Source organism: Podarcis melisellensis, assembly GCF_964234715.1.
Source record: "Podarcis melisellensis genome assembly, chromosome: 6".
In the NCBI taxonomy this organism is placed as follows: domain Eukaryota; kingdom Metazoa; phylum Chordata; class Lepidosauria; order Squamata; family Lacertidae; genus Podarcis; species Podarcis melisellensis.
Window position 1 is genome coordinate 40,641,825 of NC_138538.1, and position 12,676 is coordinate 40,654,500.

The 12,676-nt window shown below is 43.2% G+C and overlaps 1 protein-coding gene and 1 long non-coding RNA gene across 3 annotated transcripts in view; one reads left to right on the plus strand and one right to left on the minus strand.

The window, feature by feature from the left end:
- Window positions 1-1,311, minus strand: part of TMCC2 (transmembrane and coiled-coil domain family 2) — a 91,397-nt gene extending 90,086 nt beyond the window's left edge. Inside the window, exons 1-2 of one of the 2 annotated variants that reach the window (XM_081914720.1) lie at window positions 1,170-1,311; window positions 564-785 (exon numbers count right to left, since the gene is read on the minus strand). In XM_081914720.1, coding sequence (XP_081770846.1) covers window positions 564-752 — 189 coding nt within the window. In that variant the 5' untranslated portion in view covers window positions 753-785; window positions 1,170-1,311. The remainder of the gene's footprint in view (window positions 1-563; window positions 786-1,169) is intronic. The other variant, XM_081914721.1, reaches the window with a different exon arrangement.
- A 1,047-nt stretch (window positions 1,312-2,358) lies between these two features.
- Window positions 2,359-9,871, plus strand: LOC309371774. The gene is made up of 3 exons (XR_014169284.1): window positions 2,359-2,428; window positions 6,649-6,735; window positions 9,400-9,871. It is a non-coding gene; the product is annotated as an uncharacterized lncRNA (long non-coding RNA).
- The last annotated feature ends 2,805 nt before the right edge of the window (window positions 9,872-12,676 follow it).

Genomic DNA, 12,676 nt, shown 5'->3' on the forward strand with positions numbered 1-12,676 from the left:
GGGCAAAATCTGAAACTAGATACTATTAAGAGTGCAATCAAATGTGCTAGATACTATTAAGAGCACAATATGTCAACCAAAGAATAAGCCCAACTGAATTCAACAGGACTCACTTCTAGGCCTGGAGTCCAAATGCATTTATAATAAAAATGATTGTGCAACACAGGTGTTCAAAAAAATCATTGAATCTGATTGAATCAACACTGTCTGCACCAGTGCTGGGGTGCATTACAAAAAAAATTATCTGTATAACAGGAACATGGCAAAGATGACTTAAAGGTGGACCAATATTATTTATATGAGTGTAAGGAATTCTCACACCAGGAACTTGCCAGGCAAGTTGGCTAGTGTTACCATTTGGTAAACATTGGGTTGACTGACATGCCTTCAAAAAGACAGCTCATAAATGCGACACCTGTAATATTTTTGCAGCTGTCAATAATTTAAACGTCTGCCAGTTGGAAACTGGAATGTGCGTTCCAAGCAGCAATAAAACAAAACAAATGAATATATGCCTTCTTTTCTTTTTCTTTCAAAATGGAGATAGACCTACCAAAGCTTACCTTTAAATCAGGAGGCTTACTCCGGGTAACAGGATGGGGCGGAGGGTTTGGATTGGAGGCAGCCAAATCTGACAGGGCGGCAGCTGAATCCCCAGCCTTGGCATCCATGGTGGACAGGACAGGGGCATCTTCAGCCCCAGCAGAGTCTTCGTCTGATTGCTGCAGCTCATCCGATTTGCACCTCTTCATGCTGGGTGAGAGGTCAGGCTTGCCCTTCTGCTTCTTGAAAGCATTTGCAGATGAAAAACAGGGGGAAAGAGATGGGGAAGGGGGGGAGAGAGAGAGGAGAGAAGAGGACCAGACATGCTTGATCACCACTGAAGACTGAAGTTCATTTCACCTGTGAGATGCAGGGAGCCAGACAGGCCATAGGGAGGAGCTGGGGAGAAGATGCCTCCATCCAAACTCGATGCATTGGGTAGAAGCAGGAGTGGAACCACCACCATTACCACTAACACCACTACCCCCTCCCCCAAATTAAAACTTTGGCTGCAGCCACATCTGCAAAAGGCGGTGGCTGGAATTTGATGGGGTGCGTGTGCAAATGCCATGGATTGATACTCACCCCCCCTCCCTCCTTCTCTCCCTCCTGGCAATGCTACTCACTGTTTAGGAAAGCAAACGAGCGCCTCGGCTCTCCGCGCCGCCTTGCAGGGCTGCAAATTCCCATCCGATGAGTGCATGTCTTCTCCCTTTCATTCAATGTCCCGGACAGCTGCTCTCTGTCTGCCTTGCTATCTCCCCAGCCAGCCAGCCAGCCAGCCGCCGGCCGACCCACCCTCTCCCTCTCTCACTCTGAGAACCCACTTTACGCCGCTCCTGCCCAGGCTCAAGAGCAAATCCTCAGCCTAACCCACCCATCTAAGCCAGCCGGCTTGATAGTCTGACTGACAGCCGGGCAGGGCCAATCAGAGCCCGAGCCCGATCTGGAGAGCGGCAGGAGGCAGACCCCGCCGGGCACTTTCCAGGCTTGGTTGGCCGGTGCCCCTCCGCTTTCCCCGCCTCGCCCCCGTGCCGGCCCCCGCCCGCTTCCCGGGAGCTGTCGATGGGGGAATGGTGCTGCACAGGGCTGCGGCTTTGCAGTGCAGGCAGCCGCCGTCCTCGCAGCGTTGCGGAGGCTGGGAGTGGGGCGGGGGCGGGGGGGGAAGCCGGTGGCTGTATTGGCGAGGCGCTTCCGCCGTGCGTAGGGACTCCTCGGAGGACCCCCGCCCGGCGCTGCTTGTGGGAACGTGGCGAACGGTCTCCGTGATGCATCAGGAGGAGGAGAAGCGCCACCTCTCCCATTGCCATGGGAACTCCTCCCACCACCTCGCTCCTGGCCGGGGGCTGGTTTTGCCTTTAATCCGTCAGCAGGTTCCACCCAAGGACTACGCTGCAGCTTCATCAACTTGATTTCCTTCCTACTATTATTATTATTACAATTGCCATTATTACCGTTGTTGTTGTGTTTGTGCCTTTCTGATACGCAGACATCATCGATGTTTTCGATTCCTAAGGACACACAGATTCCAAGTGTTTTCTCTTTCTCCCCCCTTTCTTTTCTTCTTCGTCTTTTCCTCCTTTAGGAAAGCATGGAAGCCTATTTGCTAAACTTGTTTTTCAGCCTTACACAGGCCTCTAACTCGCACTCTTTCATTTTGTCTGGAGACTGCCGCTTTCGACATCTCTCTCTTTCTCTGTCAGACTGCGATGTACCAGAATCTGTGCAGAACAGAGACTCGTCCCCCAGACTTTGTCAAAACCACACAATATTTGGCCTTTGCAAAAGGAAAAAAAAGGGAAATCTTATTTGTACCCTGTGCTCACCCCCACCAACAAGAAGCTCAAGGCAGCATACATGGGTTTCCTCCCACTAGTGGACAAGGGTGGATATTCCTTTCTTTAAAAGCTGGGCAGTCTGTGATGTATTGTAGCCTCTCTATGATGTACTTCCTACAATCTCCCACTTTGTCTTTGATCCAGCCTATACAATCCTAAAAGAAAAATGTAATATGCAAAGGAGGCCTAAAATAAGAAAGCAGGTGGCCACTGTCAACAATATGTGACTCAGTGTTCTCTCTGTAAGTAACATCCTCTTGGAATTATGTTACCCTTTCATTTACCTCTTTGTTATTTGACATATATCGGTGTTTGTTGGTGTATATAATTTGAAACACAATGATACTCCATTTGCATATTGTTATACATTTGTAGGACATCAAAGGCCACATCTGAATCCAGTGATGACAGAGGCATTTGCTGCTTCGGCAACAAAATCCTTGGGTACCAGGCAGTCTTGTTCTGCTCCTAAGAATGATGATAACCTTTGCTGACCCTAAATTTGTGAATTGCTATAACTATAGGTCTGCCTTTTAAAATGCTCACAAGCTTTGTGATCCAGGCAGAAAACGGTAGCATGCTATAATCAATAACCTCAGACTATCGTTTGAGGCTGATAATGAGTTCAGAACAGAAGACCAAGTCTAGTACTCCCACACTATCTTTTTAATCTTGTTTAAGCCCTATGGGCTGCTGTGCTAAACTACACATTCTAGAAAAATGCAATATAATTCAGTGAAGTAAGTTTAGAGTAGGTGGCTTGAGAACCACAGCCTTGATTATGTGATGAGCCACTGTGCAGAACTGGGGTGAAGGGCATTTATGATGTGGCATTGGCAATAAATGCCATTTCCTTGCAGAGTTGTGACCCACCATGGTATGTGATTGCATAATTAGCTGTTCAGGTCACCACACCACTGTAGTAGTTCAATACTAACGCTACACTGAAAACAGCCATTTTGACCAAATATGGTATAGTGGCATTTTGACCACTGCAAAGTCAAATGTGTTAGTGTAAACTTACTTATCCAAGATTTGGAAAAATAAACATTTATTATAGGAGTGTAACTGAAAAGAAAAATAGCAGGATGGACTTGCCGCACTTGCTAATCAAATACAATACATCTATGGCTCTGCCCAGTGCAGTCACTCTGGCCATCCCTGCATCAGAATGTCTGGCTACCTCTGATCTGCGTATGTGAGGCTTCCACCCTTATTGTAGTCCATACAGGTAGATAGACTGCTAATATTTTCAGAAGATCCAAACCTTCACCATGAAAACCATTAAATGCTAAATCCATGGGATCCTAGTTCTGTAAATATGTGCATGTATTTATTTTTATTTATTTTTCAATGGTACTGTGCCATATTGGCTCCACAGAACCAACCACACACAAAAACCTAGTGCATAAATAATTTAAATCAGACTGCTTTGATATTAGTCCCGTGAAAGCCATTGAAACAAATTTAATTGGTCTGTGAACGGCCATCACTGTAAAGTGATTCAATCAGGGCTGGTCCCACCACACACCAAGGAGAAGCAGGCTGTTTCAGAAGAGAATCAAAAGAGATAAAGGGAGGAATGTCTGGATGGGGTAGCAAAACATTTTGCAATTAAAAAATGTATCTTTATTATCATTATTATTATTAGATTGTATTTGGCTGCCCATCAATATAATTGCCTAGGCAGTGTGCAAAATGCAATATATTAAAATAAAATAATTAAAAATATATCAGTAAAAATGACATAAAAGCAGCAGAGACAGAGTAAAACATTTTACAACTCAGTTGGCACAATGACAATGCAATGGAGAATATATTCTTTGGTGCCTTCACAGCCACTACGTAGGCCCAGTGATGAGCCCTCACCAGCATTTTGTTGCACTCGACTAGAGTTTTCCTTCACTCACATTTAAGCCATCTTCTAGCTTGTTTTCTTGTCTAAGCTCTGGAGTATATCAGGGAGCCAAGTGGGCTCCATGAAGCAGGAGAGGGTGTTTAGCAGCGATCATATCAATGGCCTGAGCCATCCAAATGTTCCAGCAGTCGGCCAGGACTTCAGCAGGAGCGTCAGTCATATCAGCTGGGAAATTCTCAGCTTATCTTACTTATTTTTCCCCTGAAGTGGAAGTCCAAGTGCTTTTGGCAGCAATTTGATCGGGGGGAAACTAATTAAGGGCTTCATATCATCCTGTGGCCATAATATGAGGTTTCAGTGCTTTCACATAAATTGATTGATTCACTGAGAAAACTGCTTCAACAGACCACAGAATGACCTGTTTCATCCAAAGGAAAGAGCTCTGATGAAAATGAACCGTGATGGATACATAAGCTCCTCTCATCTTATTTTAAAGCATTTCCTGTTTCTGAGTAGTGCAAGTTATGTCAGCACAGAACAGATGTGTTCTAGTAGGTGGTCTCATTGGCTTGACTATTTCTGTAAAGAGTTATTTTTACATGCATAGCTCTAATATAGCTTTATAAGCATATTCATTAGTCTGCATGAAGGCTGAAGCCTTAATGTGCCTGCTGCATAATTCACTTTTAAATTTAAGGCATTGAGACAGCAGGGTACTTTACCAGGTTGACAGAGATAACCTCCTATGAAAGGGCCTTGGGGACATTCACTTCATTAAATTTAATACAAAAGGCTCCTGCTTGAAGCTCCTTAGCATTGATTTTGTTATTCAGGAAAAATCTAGGGCAATTGTACAGGCAAGTGTCGATAATACCTGTCCTCTTGTTTTGTTTTGTTTTTCTGGAGTGCTTGACCTCACCTACATCCATGTTTGCCAGTGATAAACTATTTTCATATCCCATAAAACTGATCTAAGGTGCCCCACTGAGGATCAACTAGTTGTTATTAGTCTAAATGATCAGCTATGGGGAAGAGGTAGGGTGTTATAGAATGTGATATTACCCTCTCCCAGCCCTATGACCAAATACATCTGAGGGCAATATCACTCAACAGAACATTCTCTCTCAGATCATGCAGCTGTCCCAGTACGTAAAACCCATTTAGATCCCTCTTCTATTCCGGCATACCGATTTTCTTTCAATCTCCATACATATAAAGATTCAGGGAAGGAGAAAGAAAAGTCACACAAATAGTGTTTCTTAAGTTTATATTATGTAATCATTTGGGAACTGCCAAATTCGTTCCCTATACTGTAGCAGGGTTTCCTAAACTTGTGTCTCCAGCTGTTTTGGGGCTACAATTCCCATCATCCCTGACCATTGGTCTGGCTAGCTAAGGATGATGGGAATTGTAGTCCAACAACAGTTGGAGACCCAAGTTTGGGAAACCCTGTGGGTATGCAAACAATATCCAGTTGGATTCCTTTCCTACATGCCATAAATTTAATAGGAGGAACAGATGGGCAAATGAGACACATCTGCCACCAAGAGAGTCTAGGGATTGCAAGCATGTCTGTTTTCAAGAGGACACGTACCTAAGGAGTCTTAGCTAAACAGCTCCAAACCATGCATGCCCTTGGGTGAAACACTCTGAGGTCCAAACAAGAGCTCTCAATTCAACAGAGAGTTAAGCACTTACCGGTATACAGTGAAATCTTAAGCATACTTACTCGGAGATAAGTCCCTCTGAGTTCAATAGGAATTACTACTAAATGTGTTTTGGATTTAAATCTTAAATCAATGGGCCCAAGTGTTCTTAACTTGTGTTGCGTTTTAAATGGTTTTATTCAGTACCTTCATATGATGGCTTTCCAGACTGAGGCAAAATTCTATCCATTGTCAGCTCTTTAGGTCTCAGAGAAAAAAAATGTGCTTTTAGATTATAATGTAGAGGCTTCACAAACAATATGATAAAAAGCATTGCACAATAAGTGCCTCTTACTGAGAGTATTTATACCAAGTATCACTAGCTACTTAAATGGGAACGCAAAGGAAACAAAATACTGATATTTCTTGAAGGCTGTGTACAAACTATACATTCAAAGCACATTCAAAACACATTCTTCCCCTCAAAAAATTCTGGACAGTGTAGTTTACTTCCCACAGAGTTACAATTCCCAGCCACTCTTAACAAATTACAGTGCCCAGCATGCTTTGAGAGAAAGAATGTGCTTTAAAGGTATATCGTGCCCACAGCCTTATTGTCATCTGCTGGAAGCAGTTCTACTTCCTTTGCCTCTGAGAGCTATCACCATGGTGGATGAATGCTTAAATGGATCGTTCTGTCATAATGAGCACGCACTAATATGCAGGTCTTTTTCTTTGTTTATTTTTCAACATCTTACCACAGGGATTCCCAGGGGCACAAGAAGCCTGATGCAGGGGATGGGCTGGCCATGAGGAATGGCTGAAAGGCTGAAAGAAACTACAGCTACAGGTGAGAGCATATGAAGAAGGTAGCAAAAGCAACATAAGATCAGTTATCCTGGGTTTCCAACCAGTCACCAACACATCCAGTAATCCTGGGCTAAAGGTACTGTAAAGGTAAAGGACCCCTGACAGTTAAGTCCAGTCGCAGACGACTCTGGGGTTGCGGTGCTCATCTCGCTTTACAGGCCGAGTGAGCCGGCGTTTGTCTGCAGACAATTTTTCTGGGTCATGTGGCCAGCATGACTAAGCTGCTTCTGGCGTAACGGAACACCGAAACCAGAGCAGCGCACAGAAACACAGATTACCTTCCTGCTGGAGTGGTACCTATTTATCTACTTGCACTTTGGGGCATGCTTTTGAACTGCTAGGTTGGCAGGAGATGGGACTGAGCAACGGGAGCTCACCCTGTTGCGGGGATTCGAACCACCGACCTTCCGATCGGCAAGCTGAAGATGCTCAGTTGTTTAGACCACAGCGCCATCAGCGTCCCATATTCTGGGCTGCTAACCCCTGAACTCACATCAGCCCCTAGTGGTTCTAAACATGTTTACAGAGTGAATCAGAGAACTAGAACAAGCTGAAAGAAAGTCCACAACCTCTGGCAAGATCATTGTCCAATAGCTTATCTCACTTTCCTCTAGGATTTAGTAAACACCTAAGCAATCTCTGGTTTATCTCTGGTGTGTGCAGGGTGGCAGGGCATCTGCTGCCATAAAGACATCTATTGACGTAAGAAAGGCTCAATGAATTCCATGCCTGTGTAGTCAGTGGTTGTTGTCTCAGGACGACAACCCTGAAATAACTCTGAGATGACAATGGCTGGATCTTTTCTGTACATAGCACTTGGAGATTAAGGGCCGGGGACCCAGACCAATCCTGGCTATGCAAGCTGAGTGTGCTGCAATGGTGAGATGGCAGTTTCCATCTTCTTGCTTAGAAAGGAAATGGGGGCTTGAACCTCTACAATCCAACAGAAGAGAAGGACAAAAGTAATAGTGGGTCCCCCTTAAGGCCTTACCGCTTCTGACTCACATAGTGACCTGGTGAACATGAATACCAAGAAGCTATCATTTCAATAAGCAGGATTCAGTACATCATAAGAATATAATATTTCTGCCAGATCTGACCTAGTGCAGCATCCTTTTCCCAACAGATCCTTCTGGGAAGCCCACACACAAGGAACAAAGGCAACAGCTCTTATCCATGGTTTCCACACACCCACTCCTACTATTCAGAGGTATATTGCCTTTGAAACAAAAAAGTGATTTTAAATATCATAGCTCACAGTTGTGACTAGATCACTCTTCCGTTAATTTTCATGTATTGGGTACAGTGTTGCACCAAACAGCAATATAGATAAATTGGTGATGTACATGCTCAGTGCTGGGTTGTATATTCATCCAGTAACCAGCTCCCTGCACAACCTGCTTACAATTTCTTCAACAAGTAAAAAAAAACACATCCACAGACGAATAGTCCATCTTCTGTTCTTTTAAAAAAGAACTTTTGAGAACACGCCTCTACACATTCAAATGATTCAGTTGGGCATCATGCACAAGAAGTACATTATGGTACATAAAGCTGTGATCCTCCTGAAATCAGTGTGCCTTACTTCTGAGTAAACATACATAGGGTTGGGCTTTGTTTGTGTGAATTGGTTGCAGCATTTGAGCCAATGAGTTGAGATAATCTTATGACTTATGACTGGGAGAAATAAGACATTGCCCCTAAATTCCCTGCAGGAAATAAGAAAACTTGAGCTGTCACACAAAAATCCAATTTAATGGTGTGGGTAATTTTTGCACAAATCATCCTTTCAGCTCATGTGAGATCATAATGGCCAAAGGGCACTGAAGGTCATTAAAAAAGGAGCAGGAATAAAGGAGGTCATTTTTTATTGTATGGGAAATGTGAAGAGCCACATCCTCTACCCAGAAGATGGGTATGTGTCTAGGCAGATAATATTGCTTTTATAAACCAAATTATCCAGAATGCATATTCACGGGGATCCGAATAGACTCCCTCGGTTTAATAATGTTGCATTTTTTCACAAAGCTTGTCTCAGTGACTGTGATTAGTTTTACTATTGCTGCTTTTTTAAAGAAAAACACAGGGAAATATGAGGTTCAGTTTATAATAATCTGAATTTGAGCACTAGGATCAGAGGTGAGATAAATGTAATGAATAATGTGTCTTATTGTTTTGTACCATCTCACAATCCTTGCTATGCAAAGCCTGTTCTTCCCTTGACATCCATATTTCTCCTACAAATCAGGAGAAATCTGAATAATCATCGCTGGGAATCACAAGTAGGAAGAATGCTTCTGCACTCAGGATGCAGGATTATACAGATAAGCCTTCGGTCCAATCCAGCAAAGCTCTTCTTATGTGATATTTTCCTTTGCATCTACCTTCCCTCCTATATTGTGTTGTGATTTTCATCAAAAATGTGAGAGTGGGGAAGCCTCTTGGTGCTGTATGTGCATCATGTTTTAATAGTGAAGGCAGTTAGGATTTTTCAAGTTCCATCTTGCAGTTTGTTCCATTTTTCTAGACAGTTGTTGAAATATGAACCCAGCTAACTTCCAAATTAGCATGCATTTGGTCAGCAAGATGAGAAAGGATCTGGTTTAACTAATATGTAGATTTTTCTTCATTTTTCTTTAAATAGCAATTTACAAGAAGCATCATGTTCCTAGCCTCAGCCTTTGAAGGGAGAATCAAAGAACTTAAATCATTTGGAGGTTAACTCTGTCTCATCAATCAATCAAAGTTTATTTGTTTGGCCATTAACTGAAATACAATTAACTAATAAAGGCATACCAGTAAAAAAAGGGGGGGTTACAACTGGTTTTCATTTTTACATCCAGTATAAATCAATTTGTCCAGAGAACAAGAATCCAAAAAGGATTAATTTTACCAGATAATCTGTCACATGCATATAAAAATACATTTGCTTTTTGTTTTTTGTTAACATGGTAAGAAATACAGCTGTTTGCTGTACTACATTTCTGTTTCAAAGTTGTTTTGCAAATCAGAACAATGTCATATAAAGTGACATACATGTCGACTTCCAAAAATAAAAGAGTTGAAAAATATGGGATCCTCTGTAGCATTTTTCCCCACAAATATAAAGGGGAGAATTGTATGGAATTTGTCTGCATCTGTCATCTAGGACTGCTGAAAGAAATTGCTCTAATTAAACAAAGGAGGTGGTTCCCTTATTAGTCTATGAATGTTGAGAATTATGTTGTGATTTGAATCTATTACTTGTAACTAGAGTTTCTATTTACATCGCAGGACTCTCCAGACATTCAGTTTTATATTTTGAGATAACTGAATGTTTGCATTTTCCTTTTCTCATACTTGAAGTGCTTTTTGGATTTTATCCAGGTCTAAATGCAGGAAGTAAGAAATCATTCTGAGAGCTATTCATTACTATAGTAAACTTTTTATAATAGCTTTTAAGTTAAGGTTACCAGATTTTTTTCAATGAATCCGGGGACACTTTTCAACTTCAATGGATTTTGTATGGGGACTGATTTGTAAATCTGGGGACTGTCTCTGGGAAACGGGGACGTCTGGTAACCTTATTTTCAGTAACTTTCCAAAATGTTTCAGATAATTAATAATATGAATTATCAAGTAGAGCAACGAAACTATTTAAGGACTACAAGTAAGAATTCCCTGTACTTGGTGAGGCTCAGTTTGTTACAGAAAACTCTTCTCTGGTTGATCCCTAATAATAAGCTTTAAAATGTAAGAAGTATTTTGCTGTAAGAACTTTGGAGATAGAATAGAACATTCAAGCCCACCACATTACACAGATCCCCAGGCAAACAGAAAAATAACTCTCCACATTAAATGAAGGTTAGTATTGTTATGAGTTTGGGCAGGGGTCAGTTTGGATGGAACCCTGGGTCCTCTTCCAGAACTGACGATCCTGTATCTGTGAGGATTGACTGGATAAGGAGAAGCTTTCCAAGCCAGTTCCTTTGTCAAGGTAATGGCGTTGGCTGGCCAGTTAAGTACCCCAATTTAACCTAACCAAAGAAGTTGCTCTGTGCCACAGAACAGTTGGGTAGGCCTTCCCCAACCCCTCACCTAGCTGCTACGTAGGTGTGTGCAAAAGAGCAAGAGCTCAAAGGCTGAATGCCAGGAGATGCAGACAGATGTATTTTGGCTGTGCTGGATTCAAAACTTCAAAATATCTTTTATGTTGTTAAGGTTGTGAGCCCTTCCATCGCATGGTCAAGTTGCATATATGTGTAAATAAAACCACCAGTCTCTGCTGTCCTTCATTCCAAGGAAATCAGTCCACACTTATCTTTGCTCTACTTTTCTAGGCTCAGGTCTGTACTTTAAAGCTCCCTGTCTGACTGTTGTGTTTGTTTTTTGCCCTTTCCTCCCCACGAAAACCCACTCTTTACTGCTGAATCAGAACAAACAGCTATCCATGGAAAACCCGAATTGCACTTAGTTTCAATTTAGTGTTAAAGAGCTGGTTTTCCTGGCTACAGTGGCGGGGGTGGGAAGTGCTCAGACATTGGGAAAATGTGGACCTGTGTCTAGAAATATGGGGCCAAAGGTAAGTGTGAATGAGCCCCAAGTGTTGGAAGAAACCCTGGAGTCTCTTACCACTTGGATATTGGGGTGGTGTGTAACAAAATAGCAAAACATTAAACCTTAAAAAGCTTGCCTATACAGAGCTGTCTTCAGATGTCTCCTAAAGGTTATATAGTTACTCATCTCCTTGACATCTGATGGGAGGGCACTCCACAGGGTGGGAGCCATTACCAAGAAGGCCCTCTGCCTGGTTCACTGTAGCTTCAATTCTCAGTGTGGGAATCGCCAGAAGACCCTTGGTGCTGGATCTCAGTGTCCGGGCTGAACAATGGGAGTGGAGATGCTCCTTCAGGTATGGGCTGTTTAGGGTTTTAAAGGTCAGCACCAACACTTTGAATTGTGTTTAGAAATGTACTGGGAGCCAATGTAGGTCTTTCAGGACCGGTATTATATGGTTTTGGCGGCTGGTCACCAACCTAGCTGCCACATTCTGGATTAGTTGTAGTTTCCGAGTCACCTTCAAAGGTGACATACGAGCGCATTGCAGTAGTCCAAGTGGGAGATAGCCAGAGCATGCACCACTCGGGCAAGAGAGTCCATGGGCAGGTAAGGTAAAGGTAAAGGGACCCCTGACCATTAGGTCCAGTCATGACCAGCTCTGGGGTTGCGGCGCTCATCTCGCTTTATTGGCCGAGGAAGCTGGCGTACAGCTTCTGGTTCATGTGGCTAGCATGACTAAGCCACTTCTGGCGAACCAGAGCAGTGCATGGAAACGCTGTTTACCTTCCTGCTGGAGCGGTACCTATTTATCTACTTGCACTTTGACGTGCTTTCGAACTGCTAGGTGGGCAGGAGCTGGGACTGAGCAACAGGAGCTCACCCCGTCACGGGGATTTGAACCGCCGACCTTCTCATTGGCAAGTCCTAGGCTCTGTGGTTTAACCCACAGCGCCACCCGCGCCCCATCCATGGGCAGGTAGGGTCTCAATATAAATGGGCTCATCCTTACAATGACAACTTCAGAAGACAAGTCGTATTAAGTCTGTTGCAGCAAAAGATGAAAGAGCCCACAAAAGCTCATGTCACAACAAATATGTTATTCTTCAAGATGTCACAAGATGTCTTGTTTCTCTTTCTAGGAGCAACTCTAAAGGGAAGGAGGTTACTGCTGCAATCCTAATATCGCATACCTGGGCGTAAACTCCTTTGAATTCAGTAGGATATACTTTCAAGCAATTATGGTTAGCTTTGCTCTGCACAGAAAGGTTTGTTCTCCTCATGGAGGCAAATTCCTTTGATCATGGGTAGGCAAACTAAGGCCCAGGGGCCGGATCTGGCCCAATTGCCTTCTAAATCCTGCCCGCAGATGGTCCAGGAATCTG